General features: G+C 47.7%; 1 protein-coding gene across 1 annotated transcript; it reads left to right on the forward strand.

Moving 5' to 3' along the window:
- Positions 1–19,581: 19,581 nt before the first annotated feature.
- LOC140917030 (olfactory receptor 51G2) lies at positions 19,582–20,520 on the forward strand. Its single transcript, XM_073359030.1, has one exon. It carries the CDS (start codon positions 19,582–19,584, stop codon positions 20,518–20,520), a length of 939 nt encoding a protein of 312 aa, XP_073215131.1.

Consider the following 20,520-nt stretch of genomic DNA (forward strand, 5'->3'; position numbering starts at 1 on the left):
CACTCTCAGCAAATTTGCGGATGATACTAAACTGGGAGGAGTGGTAGATACGCTGGAGGGGAGGGATAGGATACAGAAGGACCTAGACAAATTGGAGGATTGGGCCAAAAGAAATCTGATGAGGTTCAATAAGGATAAGTGCAGGGTCCTGCACTTAGGATGGAAGAACCCAATGCACAGCTACAGACTAGGGACCGAATGGCTAGGCAGCAGTTCTGCGGAAAAGGACCTAGGGGTGACAGTGGACGAGAAGCTGGATATGAGTCAGCAGTGTGCCCTTGTTGCCAAGAAGGCCAATGGCATTTTGGGATGTATAAGTAGGGGCATAGCGAGCAGATCGAGGGACGTGATCGTTCCCCTCTATTCGACATTGGTGAGGCCTCATCTGGAGTACTGTGTCCAGTTTTGGGCCCCACACTTCAAGAAGGATGTGGATAAATTGGAGAGAGTCCAGCGAAGGGCAACAAAAATGATTAGGGGACTGGAACACATGAGTTATGAGGAGAGGCTGAGGGAGCTGGGATTGTTTAGCCTGCACAAGAGAAGAATGAGGGGGGATTTGATAGCTGCTTTCAACTACCTGAAAGGGGGTTCCAAAGAGGATGGCTCTAGACTGTTCTCAATGGTAGCAGTTGACAGAACGAGGAGTAATGGTCTCAAGTTGCAGTGGGGGAGGTTTAGATTGGATATTAGGAAAATCTGTTTCACTAAGAGGGTAGTGAAGCTCTGGAATGTGTTACCTAGGGAGGTGGTGGAATCTCCTTCCTTAGAGGTTTTTAAGGTCAGGCTTGACAAAGCCCTGGCTGGGATGATTTAGTTGGGGATTGGTCCTGCTTCGAGCAGGGGGTTGGACTAGATGACCTTCTGGGGTCCCATCCAACCCTGATATTCTATGATTCTATGAATACACCTAAATTCTTAGAGTATAGGCCTTTAAAGACAGGCCTGAATATCTATATCCTAACACTAGTTAATCACAGAGTCAGAAGTAAAGAAAGGGAAACTCATTTGTCCAGCTATCTGGAAGGAAAGGGGTGTTGTCCCTTTAAGGGCTAGCCTCTTTTCAACAGTGGGGTGAAGGGAGGAAGGGATGGACAGAAAGGACAGGAAGACTTTGGAAGCAAGTTTTTTGTACTATAGTAATTAAAATTTAAATGTGTATTTTAGATAAGAGTGGTCTTTTGAAGGATTTATTTAAAAAACGATACGTCTGAAGATCCAAGCATTTAAGGTTAAAGATGAATACCCAGATTGTGGATCTAAAAATCTATGCAAGGTTTTTTTAGAGATGTGACTTTAGAATCTTCAGCAATCTTCTAATGAAGTATTTTTAAAGCAAATTTTAAATGAAGGTCCTGTAGACTAACATGTTCTGGGTAAATATTACAGTAATGCACAACTGTTCTTTTCAGTAAATTCAGAAACTGACAGTATGTACCTAGGGGTTGGCAAATGACTGTTAAATGGCTTCATTACCACTTGAATGGCTCTTTAACCCTTTCAATGTTGTGCTAATAGGTCCAGCACACTGGAAGACCTTTTCACTTTTAAAAAGAAAAGGAGTACTTGTGGCACCTTAAAGACTAATGTAAGCAGTGTCAGGATGAGCTCCACCCTGACATCTGGTGGTGAGGTGTGGCAAGTTGTGGAAAAGAACTTCAGGGGCCGATCTCATTTGCATAGGCACACCCACCACACCTAGAATGAGACCATAGCTGCCCAAATGGTCACTTTGGCTGCTGTGGGATCCCCAGTGTCTCTGTTATTGGGGCAGGAAGAATAAATTGTTATTACCCTGATTATGGGAACTGTGCTTGGAACTGCACGTGGCCTTTTGTTATGATGGAGGGATTCACCATCAACTAAGTAGCACTCGCTAGGCAAGGGTCATGGGTTCCAAAACTGTGTGAATGGAGAGAGGCTGGGGACAAGTATTAATACTTGGTGGCATGGGCCCCTTGGTGAGGGCCTTACATGCTAATTGCACTTCCTCCTCTCTCCACTGTGGAATATCAGAGCTAATTTTGATTTCATTAGAAGTCTAGTTATAGGCTGCTGAGCTCACTTTGGGCTGACAGTGCACCAGCACTGGGGCTCCCCTATTATAAGCTGAATTCACCTAAGAGCTGAAATCACTGAGTGTTGTGTTAAGTAGTGGGGGAGCCTGAAGATATATTGTGGAGCAGTTCGATGCGGCGCAGTGTGTGGATGGCAGGAGCTGCTTGTGGGCCGTGGAGCTGAATGAAGGAGTTCGTGGGGCGGCTGGCGGAGCGCAGCTGAGCGAAGGAGTTCGTGGGGCGGCTGGCGGAGCGGAGCGCAGCTGAGCGAAGGAGTTTGTGGGGCGGCTGGCGGAGTGGAGCGCCACTATGGAGCTATGGGGCGGTCAGCTTCAGATCACGTAAGGTGCCTCTTACCTCTGTCCCATTTCCACCCACGTTGGGAGGTAAAGCTCCGCAGATAAACTTTCGAACTCTGGGGCTGCCCTGACCAGGGACAGAGACTTTTGGGGCATTGGACTTTTGGGACTTTGGGTGATTTGGGGTTGCTGGACTCAAGAACCAAAGGGAAAAGGGCATGCCCCAATTTGCCTGGGGTGGGGTTGTTTTTGCTCATGGGTTGTGTTATGAATCCTGTTGGTGGTGTTTCCCCAACATAATGCCACATTGTTTCTCTCTGTTATTAAAAGACTTTTGCTACACTCAGACTATGTGCTTGCGAGAGGGGAAGTATTGCCTCTTGGAGGCGCCCAGCGGGGGTGGTATATATTTGTCCCAGGTCACTGGGTGGGGGCTCGAGCCGGTTTGCATTGTGTTATTGGAATGGAACCCCTAGATATTGAACCCGGCCCTTGTTGCTGCCAACTCTGACGGGCAGAAGGGTTACATTCACTTTTAAAAAGAAAAGGAGTACTTGTGGCACCTTAAAGACTAACAAATTTATTTGAGCATAAGCTTTCGTGAGCTACAGCTCACTTCACCGGATGCACTTGCATCCAACAAAGTGAGCTGTAGCTCACGAAAGCTTATGCTCAAATAAATGTGTTAGTCTCTAAGGTGCCACAAGTCCTCCTTTTCTTTTTGCGAATACAGACTAACACGGCTGCTACTCTGAAACTTTTCACTTTTAAGTTACTAGATCCCCTCCAAAGTAAGAGTCACCAGGCTGCAGCAGCTAGCTGTGGAAACCTGCAGGAAGGGTCAGAACAGAGATAGGAAGAAGAGGGCGAAGCGGGGAGGGTGGACACTAAGACCCAGGGATGCCCCAAATTTTTGGGAGCCCTATGCAGCTGCATATCCTGTGTATCCCTAAGGAGGGCCCTGATAACAGGCTCCTGGCAATCCCCACTGTCTGCAGCGCAGGGGTGCTCTGCTGGTACAGCAGAGAACTGAGCCAGGCCTGTCACTGCTCACATGGCTGGAAGGTTGGCCCTGTGGTCTGGCACTGCTCTGCGACTCAAGACAACTGGGTCTGATTCCCTTGCTGTGTGTGACTGTGGGAAAGCCGTAATCTGTCTCTGAACCTCTGCGCAAGTGGATAAAGCCCTGCCCTGCCCCACAACGGTGGTGGGAGGATAGAGACATTCAAGGTGCTCAGATAATCTGAGACCCTAAGGTCAGGGCTGTGTCAGGGTTCCACAGAGCAACACCTCTGACATTTGTCTAAAAGAGGCCTCTTTTGACAGCCTCCAGTGACAGCTGGCTTCTGGGAAGCCCTGAGACCTCAGCACCTTGGTGTCTGTGGCAGATGTGCGGGTGCTCAGGAGTGAAAGTGAGGGGTAGGTAGTGGATTTCTGAGGGGAGTTTTGGAGTGTCCCAGTTATGCTGGCGGTTTCAGCACAGTCACTGGATCTGTGTTTGCGAGCCATTGAGTCTATCTAGTATGTTAGGCTTAGTTTGCATTTTTGTTTATTTTCTAAGTAATCTACATGGATCTTCTTGCTATCACTTATAATCACTAAAAATCTCTCTTTCTCTAGTGAATAAACATTATGTTTTATCATAACCAGTGTGTTTTGAGTGAAGTGTCTTGGAAAATCTCAGCTCTGTAAATAAAGTTTCTTCCATATCTTTCCCACATGAGGGGAAAGTGACGTATATTAATGAGCACACATTGTGCAGATCCCTTTGCAGTACAAGATGGCATAATTCTGGGTTCATACTTCAGCAAGGGTGCAAGGCTGGTGATATGGGAAATTGGCTGTTTTCTCCTGTTTGTCCTTGAGTGGCTTAGGTAAAGCACTCAGGTAGCTCAGTTGGTTGTGCGACGCCAACTGCTGTCATGTTGGATGATAACAGAGCTTGGAGAGGATGGTTGTGTCACCAGAAGAGCATTGCAGAGAGGCCAGCCGAGCTGAATGGATAGGAGGTTCAGTGCTTCCACCGTCATCCAGATGGGGGAACAACCAATCACAGAGGTTTGAGAACAAACTGATAAATTACACATTAAATGTTACCAGGCCCATATAACATTCACCCAATAGTTCTGAAGGAACTCAAATATCAAATTTCAGAACAAAAAACTGTGGTAGGTAACCCATCTCTTATATCAGGCTTTGTATCAGGTGACTGGCAAATAGCTCATAACATGCTGATTTTAAGAAAAAAAAAGGCTCCAGAGGTGATCCTAGCAATTATAGGCCTGATATTCTAATTTTAGTACCAGGCAAATTGACTTAAACTATAGTAAAGAACAGATTTATCAGACACCCACATGAACATTATTTGCTGTGGAACAGTCAACATGTCTTTTGCAACAGGAAATCATGCATCACCAATCTATAAGAATTTTTTAAGTGGGTCAACATACATGTGGGCAAGGGTGATACAGATGATACAGTGTATCTGGACTGTCAGAAAAACTTCAACAAGATCCCTCACCAAAGGCTCTTCAGAAAAGTAAGCAGTCATGGGAAAAGAAGGAAGGGTCTCTCCTGGATAAGTAACTAATTAAAAGATAGGAAACAAAGGGTAGGAGTAAATGGTCAGTTTTCAGAATGGAGAAAGGTAAATCATGGGATCGTCTTGGGGTCTGGAGTGGGACCAGTGCTGTTCCACATATTCATAAATGAACTGGAAAATAGGGTAAGCAATGAGGTGGAAAAAATTGCAGATGAGTTAAAATTATTCAATATATTTAAGTGCAAAGCAGCATATGAAGAGTTACAAAGGGATTTCACAAAACTTGGAGCTTGGGCATCAAAATAGCAGATGAAATTCAATGTTTATAAATGCAAAATATTGCACATTGGAAAAACATTATCAAAAGTGTTGGGAACTACAGCTTGTGAATGTAATAGGCCAAGACAGGCTAAGCCTCCCCTGTTCCAGCGGTGGCCACTGCCCAGCAGTTGCAGGGTTCACATAGGGAACTTTTTATTATTATGTGCCATGCAGCTTCCAGGGTAGCTGAGGAGGCAATTTGTGCTACTCATCTTCTTCAGGAATCTTGCTGCATTCCAAGGAGATTACTGATGAAACCAGGAAGCTGAGAAGCACAGATCGCTGTGACAGGTTGTCACCCCCAGGGGGCAGTCTGGGAGCTGTGGGAACCGCTCTGCCCGTTAACCCTCCAGTTGGGTGGGCCAATCTTACACTGTTTTGCTGGTGACACAGTCAGCCTCCACAAGCCCTGCTATCACCCAGCATGAGCAGGTGGCACCACACTGAGCCTCCTGAGTGCTTTACCTAAGCCACTCAAAGACAGGCAGGAGACAACAGCCGATTTCCCAGCTCCCCAGCTCTGCACCCTTGCTGGAGTATAAACCCAAAATTGTACCCTCTTGCACTGCACAGGAGTCTGTACGCCATAAGCTCATTAATATGGGTCAGTTTCCCCTTGATGTGGGAAAGATATGCAACAGCCTTTTTTATACAGAGCTGAGATTTTCCCCAGAGACCTTCCTCAAAACACACTGGTAAAGATAAAGCAAAAAACAGGTTTATTAATTTCAAAAAAGATGGATTTTAAGTGATTAAAAGTGATAGAAATCCGATCAAAGCAGATTACCTAGCAAATAAACAAAAACACTAACTAAGGCTAACATGCTAGATAGATTGGGTATGAATTAACAGTTTCTCACCCTAACTGATGATACAAGCAGTCCACCAAGTTTCCATATGCAGGGTAGAAATCCCTTTATGTGGGACTAGCACTTCCCCAAGTTCAGTCTTTATTCCTCAGGTGTTTCCAGGAGTTCTCTTGTGGGGGGAGTGAGGCCAAGAGATGCTGTCACTCCCTACATTATATAGCAGAAAAATACAGGTTCCAAAATGGAGTTTAGTTTCATATGGTCCGGTTCCATGCCCTTGCATGTGCTGTTGTGTCATAGCAGGCATTATCCAAAGATGAGCCTGAGCATTCTTCCGAAGGCTTACCAGATGGGATATAAACTTCTCCTACAGACTGTTGTTTCCCCTAATGTCCCATTACTAGGAATATGCTCTTCTCAACCTGCTATCTGGACCCTAAGTATTTTGACAATGTGTGTCACCCAGGTGTAATGACAGTTAAAATACCAATACATAATCAATATTCATAACTTCAGATGCAAAAATGATACAAGCATATAAATAGGATCATCATATTCTGGAAACCATATTTTTTCGATAGGAACCTCACAAGACATTTTTGTACAAGATGCATATAACTATGTCATAATCATATCATCAGCATACCACTATGATTAATATCGGGGGCAGTTTCACAACAACCTCCTCAGCTATCCTGGAACCTGTATTGGGCATATTAAAAGCTGAGGTTCTTTGGGAAGAGACAAGCTTCTCCCATGGGGCAACTTGGGGTCTCAAGAAAGTAGGCTCAGTATTGTTGAGGGGGCTCTGGCCAGCCTGGGGAGCCTCCAACATCTGGGGTGGAGGGGCTCATTGTTCCAGCCATGGGGTCTGTGAAAACCCTGGGCTTCTCCAGGAGCGGGTGGGTGGGTGGGGACGACATTCCAGCTGTGGGGATGGGGCAGAAGGAATGGGGCATGGGGGCTCCACCCACCACTCATGTTGCAAATCGTAAGGAAAGGTATAGATGATAAGACAGAAAATATCATGATGCCTCTATATAAATCCATGGTATACCCACACCTTGAATACTTTGTGCAGTTCTGTTCATCCCATCTCAAAAAAGATATATTAGAATTGGAAAAAGTACAAGGAAGGGTGACAAAAATGTTTAGGGGTGTGGAACAGCTTCCATATGAGGTTACATTAAAAGCCTGGAACATTTCCATTTGGAAAAAGAGAAGACTAAGTGGGGATATAATAGAGGTCTATAAAATCGCTGTGGAGAAAGTGAATCAGGAAGTGTTATTTACCCCTTCATGTTATTTACCCCAGGGGTCATCCAAGGAAGTTAGTAGGCATCAGGTTTAAAACAAACAAAAGAAAGTACTTTTTACACAAAGTACAGTCAGCTGGAACTCATTGCCAGGGGATGTTCTGAAACCAAAAGAATAGTTGGCCCAATACAGAACTAGATAAGTTGACTGAGGATATGTCCATCAATAGCTATTAGCCAAGATGATCAGGGATGAAGCTCCATGCTCTGGGTGTCTCTAAACCTCCGACAGTCAGAAGCTGGGAGCACACACAAGGGATGGATCACTCTATAATTGCACTCATCTCTTAGTTCCCTCTGAGCTATCGGCACTAACCACTGTCAGAAGGCAGGACACTGGGCGAGATGGGCCATTGGTATGACCCAATAAGGCCGTACTTCTGTTCTTAAATTGTTCCACTGATCGATGGGCTGCCACAGACTAGCCATTTCCAGGGGCTGCCAGTGTTACAGAGGTGGCATAGCCACCCTAGCCAACATCCAGGGGCTGTGGATCACTGAGATCTGTGCAAGAGAAGGGACCTCACCTCCTGAAATGATCCAATGGAAATTTCCATGTATGGAGCCTTGTGTAATCTCCCATTCATGGTCTGCACCCTGGGTTTGTAATGCAGGAAAGGCTGCTGCCAGGGATAAATCTGATCCTATATTATATTAATTATTAATTATTATTATTTAATTTATTTATTTATTTAATTTCAACAAGATCACAGCTGTGACAGCATCATCGTTACCACGCACCACCCCCGGGGTAGCCATGTGATTAATCGGAACCATACGAACAGTAATGACAAGCCTGGATTCCAGGAGCAGAGCCTGCAGTGGGGCTGGCCTGCAGTCCAGTTGGGCAGCATCACCACACGCCCCCTGTGATTTGTCCTCCTGCAGTTTGCCTTTGGCCATGACGAGGTTAAAGCTGATGCGCATGAAAGGAAGCAGCTGAGGTTCCCTGATAGCCAAGTGGCCCCCAGGGGACTGTGCCGGCATCTTCATAAAGACACCTGCCTCCCCATCTGAACAGAGACTGCCTGCTGCCTGTGCCACCTCTCCGATGACTCCGTGTCCTTTAGGGTGAAGACCTCTGGTGTCAGCGGCTAAATTCTAGCAGGAACTGGGTAGGTTGGCAGGTTTCACTATCTTTAAAAAGCGAAGTGATGCGTAAAGGCTGGAAGCTGTTTCCATTGGCAGATGTTCTGTGCAGCGGCAGAGGACTCAGCTGGGCTGTCGGGTGACTCAGTGACAGGGCTGGAGCGCAGGCAGCACTAGGTAGCTTGGGAACCCCTCCTCTCCATCTGCCCATGCACCACGGTGGGTTGTTCAAGCTACACAGAAATCTGACATTCAAAGGGAGCTCGGACTGTTAAAACCCCGATGCCCCAAGTCAGAATTTCTCCAGGGCTCCCATTTCTAGAGGGGTCCCATTGTCCTGTGCTCTGGGCCCCATCCTACCAGGAGCTGAGTGAGAGGAGACCTCATGGAATATCTGTGACTAATTCCCAACTCGCCTCAGGTTTATTTGCTCCTGGAAATGGAACCAGTAAATGCATTTTCAAAGGTTTTATTCTCTGGCTCGATGGTGAAGGCAGGTAATCAGAGCTGCATTGCTTTGTGGTAATAGGTCTGACAGGGCATATTTCTGATTCCTGACTGGCTGAGGGCTCCAGCACTTCTGCCCTGTAGATACCCCTCAGAGTTACAGGGCTATCTGCATCTCTGCCCCCTTTCTGGTCTCCAAATGCCAGATGTCAGACCTCGTATCCTTCCCTCTCATGGGGTGGAATCCCGCGATCCTCCCACCCTCAGACTGGGCCCTGGGCTACAACACACTGTGGGGGGATTGGGCTTGCCCAACAGGTCCCAGTGGGTTCAGCACCTGTGGTTCTTCCTGTTGTGAGCATGTGACTAATGCTGAGACGAGTGACCAGCCAGGCTTTTTGAACCAAAATAATGTTTAATCAAACAGCAGGAAGAAAGTGTTATCATGGGAGAATAAGAGTGTTTTCAAACAACAGTCTGTACATGTCTTTGACCACAAGTCCTCCCACACTGATGCAGACACGGGCAGGCCCAGGGCCTTCAGGTTTCCCCAGCGGTGTCTGTCCTTGCAGTCTGAAGAGCTTCTCAACAAAAGCTGCCCCATCTCTGGACAGGCTCCCAGCACTGGGAAACAAGCTGTGTAATGTGTCTGCAGACTGGAAATAGGCTCTTCCCAACTTGTAGCTCCGGCGTTGTCTCTCAGCCTCCCTGAAGTGCTGACTGAGAGACGGCTTTTCTTGACCTTTGGCTTCCCATCCTGCGTGTTCTCCAGCAGCCTGACATTAAACTAAAAAGAGCCACACTGGTTTCACCCAATATCGCCGTAACATAAACATCCCAAAGGTTAACCCAATATAGTCAGACAGCAAGCATCCCCAGAACTGGGTTTAACACACACACTCATTATGGCAGCTCAGCTCCTTGTCTGTCCCAGTGCCGGTTCCGGATGCTACAGATTCGATGAATACCAGACAGAGACAGTCAGAGAGAGAGAACAATGGACTGCTTTCCTGTGGGGAACGAAGTTCCATTTCCATCAATCCCCCTGCATTTGACTTTCAAATCCGCTTCCTGCAAACCCTCATCCTGGCTGAGTAACTGCTGCTGTGGTTGCTATGTACTAGAGCAGAGGTGGGAAAACTTCGGCCCGCGGTGCACATCCGGCCTGCGGGACCGTCCTGCCTGGCCCCTGAGGTCGCGGCTGGGGAGGCTCGCCCCCGGCCCCTCCCCTGCTGCCCCCCACCCCCACCGCAGCCTCAGCGTGCCGCATCGCCAGTGCTCTGGCCTGCCACTCCTGCCGGGCAGTGGGGGCGGCATGGCGGCTCCAGCCGGGCGGCATGGCTGCAAGCTCCTGCTGCTCTGAGCTGCATGGCAAGGCGGCAGGGTGGAGGGGATAGGATAAGGGGCAGGGGGTCCTGGAGGGCAGTCGGGGACAGGGACCAGAGGGTGGTTGGATGGGGTGGAGGTTCTGAAGTGGAGGCAGTCAGGGGACAGGGAACAGGGGGCTTTGGATAGTCGTGGGAATCCCAGGGGGGCTGTCAGAGGATGGGGTTGTGGATAGGGGTCAAGGCAATCAGGGGACAGGGAGCGGGGGGTGGGCGGTGGATGGGGATGTGGTCCTAGGGGGAGGATGGTGCAGGGGACCTGGGAGGGGTTGGTCAGGGGAAAAGGAGAGTTGGATGGGTTGGGAGTTCTGAGGGGGGCAGCCAAGGGGGCAGATAGGGGCAGGGGCCAGGCTGTGTGGGGAGGCACAGCCTTCCCAACCAGCCCTCCATACAGTTTTGCAACTCTGATGTGGCCCTCGGGCCAAAAAGTTTGCCCACCCCATACTAGAGAGTGAGAGCTCAGAGAATGGAAATTTCCTGTACTGATACCAATGCCTGTTACCACTCCGGGTACAGGCTACAGACTTACAGAACAGAACCTGAGGAGAACCAGTCAGCTATTAACCCAGGGACATGGGGAGATACTAGACTTCTGTTTGCTGACAAGCTACTGAATGAGGGCTGAGACACTGCGATCTCTAACCTGCAAAATCATGTCTGAGAGAAGATCAGAAGGGAAAGAATGGGTTGACATGTGTGTGCTACTGTACAGATGTTTAAATGTTATGTCAAAACTTTTAATTGTAATACAAATATACACATCAAACTTTCATGACATGCATATATACTGAAAGCCAGAAGCAGAGTTGATAGAATCTCTACAGGAACGAGCAGTGGTAACTTTACTGCCTAATGGCTTTTGCTTTAGAAAGTCTTTCAGAAATAGAATCATAGAGTCATAGAATATCAGGGCTGGAAGAGACCCCAGAAGGTCATCTAGTCCAACCCCCTGCTGAAAAGCCGGACCCATACCCAATTAAATCATCCCAGCCAGGGCTTTATCAAGCCTGACCTTAAAAAATTCTAAGGAAGAAGATTCCACCACCTCCCTAGGCAACACATTCCAGTGTTTCACCACCCTCCTAGTGAAAAAGTTTTTCCTAATATCCAACCTAAACCTCCCCCACTGCAACTTGAGACCATTACTCCTTGTCCTGTCCTCTTCCACCACAGAGAATAGTCTAGAACCATCCTTTCTGGAACCACCTCTCAGGTAGTTGAAAGCAGCTATCAAATCCCCCCTCATTCTTCTCTTCTGCAGACTAAACAATCCCAGTTCCCTCAGCCTCTCCTCATAAGTCATGTGTTCCAGACCCCTAATCATTTTTGTTGCCCTTCGCTGGACTCTCTCCAATTTATCCACATCCTTCTTGTAGTGTGGGGCCCAAAACTGGACACAGTACTCCAGATGAGGCCTCACCAATGTCGAATAGAGGGGGACGATCACGTCCCTCGATCTGCTCGCTATGCCCCTACTTATACATCCCAAAATGCCATTGGCCTTCTTGGCAACAAGGGCACACTTCTGGGTCATATCAAGCTTCTCGTCCACTGTCACCCCTAGGTCCTTTTCCGCAGAACTGCTGCCTAGCCATTCGGTCCCTAGTCTGTAGCGGTGCATTGGGTTCTTCCGTCCTAAGTGCAGGACCCTGCACTTATCCTTATTGAACCTCATCAGATTTCTTTTGGCCCAATCCTCCAATTTGTCTAGGTCCCTCTGTATCCTATCCCTGCCCTCCAGCGTATCTACCACTCCTCCCAGTTTAGTATCATCCGCAAATTTGCTGAGAGTGCAATCCACACCATCCTCCAGATCATTTATGAAGATATTGAACAAAACCGGCCCGAGGACCGACACCTGGGGTACTCCACTTGACACGGGCTGCCAACTAGACATGGAGCCATTGATCACTACCCGTTGAGCCCGACAATCTAATCAACTTTCTACCCATCTTATAGTGCATTCATCCAGCCCATACTTCCTTTACTTGCTGACAAGAATACTGTGGGAAACGGTGTCAAAAGCTTTGCTAAAATCAAAATACAATACATCCACTGCTTTCCCTTCATCCACAGAACCAGTAATCTCATCAGAGAAGGCGATTAGATTAGTCAGGCATGACCTTCCCTTGGTGAATCCATGCTGACTGTTCCTGATCACTTTCCTCTCATGTAAGTGCTTCAGGATTGATTCTTTGAGGACCTGCTCCATGATTTTTCCGGGGACTGAAGTGAGGCTGACTGGCCTGTAGTTCCAGGATCCTCCTTCTTCCCTTTTTTAAAGATTGGCACTACATTAGCCTTTTACCAGTCATCCGGGACTTCCCCCGTTCGCCACGAGTTTTCAAAGATAATGGCCAATGGCTCTGCAATCACAGCCGCCAGTTCCTTTAGCACTCTCGGATGCAACTCATCCGGCCCCATGGACTTGTGCACGTCCAGTTTTTCTAAATAGTCCCTAACCACCTCTTTCTCCACAGAGGGCTGGCCATCTATTCCCCATGTTGTGATGCCCAGCGCAGCAGTCTGGGAGCTGACCTTGTTCGTGAAGACAGAGGCAAAAAAAAACATTGAGTACATTAACTTTTTCCACATCCTCCGTCACTAGGTTGCCTTCCTCATTCATTAAGGGGCCCACACTTTCCTTGGCTTTCTTCTTGTTGCCAACATACCTGAAGAAACCCTTCTTGTTACTCTTAACATCTCTCGCTAGCTGCAGCTCCAGGTGCGATTTGGCCCTCCTAATTTCATCCCTACATGCCCGAGCAATATTTTTATACTCTTCCCTGGTCATATGTCCAACCTTCCACTTCTTGTAAGCTTCTTTTTTATACTTAAGATCTGCTAGGATTTCACCGTTAAGCCAAGCTGGTCGCCTGCCATATTTACTATTCTTTTGACACATCGGGATGGTTTGTTCCTGTAACCTCAACAGGGATTCCTTGAAATACAGCCAGCTCTCCTGGACTCCTTTCCCCTTCATGTTAGTCCCCCAGGGGATCCTACCCATCCGTTCCCTGAGGGAGTCAAAGTCTGCTTTCCTGAAGTCCAGGGTCCGTATCCTGCTGCTTACCTTTCTTCCCTGTGTCAGGATCCTGAACTCAACCAATTCATGGTCACTGCCTCCCAGATTCCCATCCACTTTTGCTTCCCCTACTAATTCTTCCCGGTTTGTGAGCAGCAGGTCAAGAAAAGCTCCCCCCCAGTTGGCTCCTCTAGCACTTGCACCAGGAAATTGTCCCCTACGCTTTACAAAAACTTCCTGGATTGTCTATGCACCGCTGTACTGCTCTCCCAGCAGATATCAGGAAAATTAAAGGTTTCAGAGTAACAGCCGTGTTAGTCTGTATTCGCAAAAAGAAAAGGAGTACTTGTGGCACCTTAGAGACTAACCAATTTATTAGAGCATAAGCTTTCGTGAGCTACAGCTCACTTCCTCAGATGCATATCGTGGAAACTGCAGCAGGCTTATATATACACAGAGAATATGAACAATACCTCCTCCCACCCCACTTTCCTGCTGGTAATAGCTTATCTAAAGTGATCATCAGGTGGGCCATTTCCAGCACAAATCCAGGTTTTCTCACCCTCCACCCCCCCACACAAATTCACTCTCCTGCTGGTGATAGCCCATCCAAAGTGACAACTCTTTACACAATGTGCATGACAATCAAGTTGGGCTATTTCCTGCACAAATCCAGGTTTTCTCACATCCCCCCCCCCACCCCCATACACACACAAACTCACTCTCCTGCTGGTAATAGCTCATCCAAACTGACCACTCTTCAAGTTTAAATCCAAATTAAAGCAAAACATCTGGGGGAGGGGGTAGGAAAAAAACAAGAGGAAACAGGCTACCTTGCATAATGACTTAGCCACTCCCAGTCTCTATTTAAGCCTAAATTAATAGTATCCAATTTGCAAATGAATTCCAATTCAGCAGTCTCTCGCTGGAGTCTGGATTTGAAGTTTTTTTGTTTTAAGATAGCGACCTTCATGTCTGTGATTGCGTGACCAGAGAGATTGAAGTGTTCTCCGACTGGTTTATGAATGTTATAATTCTTGACATCTGATTTGTGTCCATTTATTCTTTTACGTAGAGACTGTCCAGTTTGACCAATGTACATGGCAGAGGGGCATTGCTGGCACATGATGGCATATATCACATTGGTGGATGTGCAGGTGAACGAGCCTCTGATAGTGTGGCTGATGTTATTAGGCCCTGTGATGGTGTCCCCTGAATAGATATGTGGGCACAATTGGCAACGGGCTTTGTTGCAAGGATAAGTTCCTGGGTTAGTGGTTCTGTTGTGTGGTATGTGGTTGTTGGTGAGTATTTGCTTCAGGTTGCGGGGCTGTCTGTAGGCAAGGACTGGCCTGTCTCCCAAGATTTGTGAGAGTGTTGGGTCATCCTTTAGGATAGGTTGTAGATCCTTAATAATGCGTTGGAGGGGTTTTAGTTGGGGGCTGAAGGTGACGGCTAGTGGCGTTCTGTTATTTTCTTTGTTAGGCCTGTCCTGTAGTAGGTAACTTCTGGGAACTCTTCTGGCTCTATCAATCTGTTTCTTTACTTCTGCAGGTGGGTATTGTAGTTGTAAGAAAGCTTGATAGAGATCTTGTAGGTGTTTGTCTCTGTCTGAGGGGTTGGAGCAAATGCAGTTGTATAGCAGAGCTTGGCTGTAGACGATGGATCGTGTGGTGTGGTCAGGGTGAAAGCTGGAGGCATGCAGGTAGGAATAGCGGTCAGTAGGTTTCCGGTATAGGGTGGTGTTTATGTGACCATTGTTTATTAGCACTGTGGTGTCCAGGAAGTGGATCTCTTGTGTGGACTGGACCAGGCTGAGGTTGGCGGTGGGATGGAAATTGTTGAAATCATGGTGGAATTCCTCAAGGGCTTCTTTTCCATGGATCCAGATGATGAAGATGTCATCAATATAGTGCAAGTAGAGTAGGGGCTTTAGGGGACGAGAGCTGAGGAAGCGTTGTTCTAAATCAGCCATAAAAATGTTGTCATACTGTGGGGCCATGCGGGTACCCATAGCAGTGCCGCTGATCTGAAGGTATACATTGTCCCCAAATGTGAAGTAGTTATGGGTAAGGACAAAGTCACAAAGTTCAGCTACCAGGTTACCCATGACATTATCGGGGATAGTGTTCTTGACGGCTTGTAGTCCATCTTTGTGTGGAATGTTGGTGTAGAGGGCTTCTACATCCATAGTGGCCAGGATGGTGTTATCAGGAAGATCACCGATGGATTGAAGTTTCCTCAGGAAGTCAGTGGTGTCTCGAAAGTCACCCATGAGAACCAGGGCATGCGATCTAGTAGCTTCCGCGAGCTGCCGGAAGAAAGCCTCATCCACCTCACCCCCCTGGTCCGGTGTCTATAGCAGACTCCCACCACTACATCACTCCTGTTACTCACACTTCTAAACTTAATCCAGAGACATTCAGGTTTTTCTGCAGTATCGTACTGGAGCTCTGAGCAGTCATACTGCTCCCTTACATACAGTGCTACTCCCCCACCTTTTCTGCCCTGCCTGTCCTTCCTGAACAGTTTATAACCATCCATGACAGTACTCCAGTCATGTGAGTTATCCCACCAAGTCTCTGTTATTCCAATCACGTCATAATTCCTTGACATCACCAGGACCTCCAGTTCTCCCTGCTTGTTTCCAAGGCTTTGTGCATTCGTATATAAGCACTTGAGATAACCTGCTGATCGCCCCTCATTCAGTATGAGGCAGGAGCCCTCCCCTCACAGACGTTCCTGCCTGTGCTTCCTCCCAGTATCCCGCTTTCCCACTTACCTCAGGGCTTTGGTCTCCTTCCCCCGGTGAACCTAGTTTAAAGACCTCCTCACCAGGTTAGCCAGTCTGCTCGCAAAGATGCTCTTCCCTCTCTTCGTAAGGTGAAGCCCGTCTCTGCCCAGCACTCCTCCTTCATGGAACACCATCCCATGGTCAAAGAATCCAAAACCTTCTCTCCGACACCACCTGCGTAGCCATTCGTTGAGTTCCACTATTCGACGGTCCCTACCCAGGCCTTTTCCTTCCACGGGGAGGATGGACGAGAACACCACCTGCGTCTCAAACTCCTTTATCCTGCTTCCCAGAGCCACATAGTCCGCAGTGATCCGCTCAAGGTCATTCTTGGCAGTATCATTGGTGCCCACGTGGAGAAGCAGGAAGGGGTAGCGATCCGAGGGCGTGATGAGTCTCGGCAGTCTCTCCGTCACATCGTGAATCTTAGCCCCCGGCAAGCAGCAGACTTCTCGGTTTTCCCGGTCAGGGCGGCAGATAGATGACTCAGTCCCCCGGAGTAGAGAGTCCCTGACCACCACCACCCGCCTCCTTCTCTTGGGAGTGGTGGTCGTGGAACCCCCCCTCTCAGGACAGCGCATCTCATGCCTTCCAACCAGCGGAGTCTCCTTCTGCTTTCTCCCCCCAGACATATCATCTGGTCCACTCTCCGCAACGGTACCTGTGGAGAGAACATGAAAGCGGTTAGTTACCTGTGTCTGCGTTGCTGGAACCCGGACATTCCCCCTTCTTCTTCTGGAGGTCACATGTTGCCACGCTTCCTCACTGGCCTCTTGGCTCTGCTGTGCAACCTGCTCTAAATCTTTAGATCTTTGTGCCCATAGAAGCATATCCTGACTTTTGTCCAGAAAATCCTCCGTTTCTCGTATGCAACGCAGGGTCGTTATCTGTTGCTCCAGACCTTCAATCTTCTCTTCCAGTATGGAGACCAGCTTGCACTTTGTACACACAAAGTCGCTTCAGTCCTGTGGAAGAAAGACAAACATGGCACATCCAGTGCAGGTCACAATAGCTGAACCCCTCCCTTCCATACCACCTTCCTACTATGAGCTTCCTCAGAGCAGTTTGCAAGACGTAAGCCTCACTGGGCTCACTCCAGGCGAACTCCCAGGCAAACTCCTGCTGTGTGCTGCTCTGCTGTCCCCCGCTGCTCAGCTGGTTCGCCGCCACTCAGCTGGTTCGCGAAGCTCTGGCTATTTTTAAACAGCTAGGCTCCCCTGAAATACCCCACATACTATTTGAAAAGGTTTTATGCAATGAACTCCTTGTTCAGTGAATCACAGAATCGTAGAAGATTAGGGTGGAAGAGACCTCAGAAGGTCATCTAGTCCAACCCGCTGCTCAAAGCAGGACCAATCCCCAACTAAATCATCCCAGCCAGGGCTTAGTTAAGCCGGGCCTTACAAACCTCTAAGGATGTAGATTCCACCACTTCCCTAGGTAACCCATTCCAGTGCTTCACCACCCTCCTAGTGAAATAGTGTTTCCTAAGATCCAACCTAGACCTCCCCCACTGCAACTTGAGACCATTGCTTCTCATTCTGTCATCTGCCACCACTGAGAACAGCCGAGCTCCATCCTCTTTGGAACCCCCCTTCAGATAGTTGTTGAAGGCTGCTATCAAATCCCCCCTCACTCTTCTCTTCTGCAGACTAAACAAGTCCAGTTTCCTCAGCCTGTCCTCGTAAGTCATGTGCCCCAGCCCCCGGATAATATTCGTTGCCGTCCACTGGACTCTTTCTGTAGTGGGGGCCCCAAAACTGGACACAATACTCCAGGTGTGGCCTCACCAGTGCTGGATAAAGGGGAATAATCATTTACTTTGATCTGCTGGCAGTGCTCCTACTAATGCAGCCCAATATGACGTTGGCCTTCTTGGCAACAAGGGCACACTGCTGACTCATCTCCAGCTTTTCATCCACTGTAATCCCCAGGTCCTTTTCTGCAGAACTACAGCTGAGCCAGTCCCTGTTGAACCTCATCAGAGTTCTTTTGGCCCAATCGTCCAAATTGTCTAGGTCACTCTGGACCCTATCCCTACCCTCCAGTGTATTTACCGCTCCCCCCAGTTTAGTGTCATCTGTGACCTTGCTGAGGGTGCAATCCATCCCATCACCCAGATCATTAATAAAGGTGTGGAATAGTTGTATGATACTGTCTCCCAGTAACTAACAAGAAGCTCTTTCTAATCAGGGTCATGAACACAATACCTGTGCAATACCTGTGCAAGACTTTGCAAAAAGTCTTGAGAAAAAGACTGCTGGTCTGTGTTTCAGGAAAGAGCAGAGCAGAGGTGCAGGAAAGGGGAGTGTAATAGGGGTTGTATGTAATTTTCACCACTAGCTGTTACATGAGCATGGCAGAAGTAACTTGCACACTGAAGAGGGTATTCGTGCAAACCTACTGTTTGCACTATTCACACATTTGTGACGCCAACCCCTCCCCCGCCCAGATGAAATAACTCTTCTTGTCAGCTTGTATCTTTGCAGATAGCTACAGACCCTTGCACTGGGAGATGGAGCAGTTCCTGTGAGGATGAAGAGAAGCCTGTAGGATGATCAAACTTTCTGTATTCAGTCAACATTGGCCAGGCAAAGCACTTCAGCTGCTCCTGGAGGGATTCTTGGGGGTCAGAGTGCCTCACCGGGAGGATTTATAATGGAAAGTGAATAGAGCCTGGTTCTGATTGAATGTACACATGTAAATCTGGAGTGACCCAGCTGAAGTCAATATTAGTGAATACAGAATGTGGCCCAGGAAATTTATCCCATGTGCTGCAGAAAGGCAGTGGCATAATTTGGACTCTTAGGAGTGGAGAAAAAATATTATAATGAGGCAATGAACCAGGTTTATAAATATCTTCAATGTAACACAGATAAATATAATGACTGTTTTCACCATCCACTTTATATAATGGGCCACACTCAGAAGTGGAGGTCCAGAAAGGCTGTCTGTGGGAAGGTCACAATTGTAAAATCACACAGCGCTCAAGTAGGCTGCGGAAATCCCAGGCACAGGCTATCAATGGGAAAAGAGCTCAGCAGTATTCAAAGTGGGACTGGATGTTTATATGGGTAACCAGAAAATCCAGTTATGCTAGTGAGGACTGTTTTAAAAACTGTTGGAACGGCTCTAAACCTTCCTGATTTACACCACAAAATATCTCTAACTAGTGGGTGTCAGGGGGAAACTTTGGGAGCAGGTTATCTCATACCTGCCTGTTGCAGAACTCCTTCCACCTTCCTCTGAAGCATTTGGAACTGGCCAGTGGATACTGGGCTAGATGGACTACAGGTCTCATCCAGTCTGGGAATGTCTATCTTGGTATCGGTCGTGTAAATCCCAGACTTTGTTTTTGCTGATTTTTCTTTAGCTTCTAGGAGTCTCTAGAATTGTACAGAGAGTGGAAAGATCTCTCATTAAATATCATCTAGTTGGCTGTTCTTTTTCCTTTCAGGAAGGAAAGTTCAAAACTCCTTGGATCTGCCCAGTACATAATGTCAGCTGTCAATGACACCAAATTCGAATCTAAAGTGTTCCTTCTCACTGGGATACCTGGGCAGGAAGATGTCCAAAATCTCTGGATCTCTCTCCCGTTGTGCTTAATGTATGTCATTTCAATATTAGGAAACTCAGTCATTCTGTTCGTTATAAAAACTGATCTAAGCCTCCATGAGCCAATGTACATGTTCCTTTCCATGTTGGGTGTCACAGACCTTGGCTTATCAATAGCCACCATACCCACTATATTGGGCATATACTTGTTTAACTCTAGGGAGATCAGCCTCGATGCCTGCTTTACCCAGCTGTTCTTTATCCAGTCACTTCACTGCACTGAATCCTCCGTGCTCTTGTTGATGGCCTTTGACCGATTCATCGCAATCCGGGACCCACTGAGATATACCTCCATCTTAACCCTCCCGAGAATAGCCAAGATGGGACTGGTGTGTGTTCTAAGAGGGGTGGCTCTGATGCTCCCACTCCCCCTTCTCCTGAAACGGTTCCGGTATTGTCGAGTGAATGTCCTCTCCCATTCTTACTGTATGCACCAGGAGGTAATGAAGATGTCTTGTTCAGATATCAGAGTCAACAATATCTATGGCTTGTTTATTACAGTCTTAACAGTGGGGTTCGACTCGCTGCTCATCTTTCTCTCATATGTGATGATCCTCAAAACAGTGCTGAGCATCGCGTCCCAAAAGGAGTTCCTTAGGGCTCTGAACACCTGTGTCTCCCACTTCTGTGCCGTCCTGCTTTTCTACACACCAGAGTTCAGCCTGACTTTGATACACAGATTTGGGAAGGGCTCTTCTCCCTTGTTTCAGATTGTCCTGGGCTACATCAACCTCCTGGTCCCTCCTCTGATTAACCCAATTGTGTACAGCGTGAAAAGCAAATACCTTCGTTCGAGGATAATTAGGGTGTTCGTGAAGTGA

The sequence above is a fragment of the Lepidochelys kempii genome, chromosome 1 (assembly GCF_965140285.1).
Source record: "Lepidochelys kempii isolate rLepKem1 chromosome 1, rLepKem1.hap1, whole genome shotgun sequence".
NCBI classification, from domain to species: Eukaryota; Metazoa; Chordata; order Testudines; family Cheloniidae; genus Lepidochelys; species Lepidochelys kempii.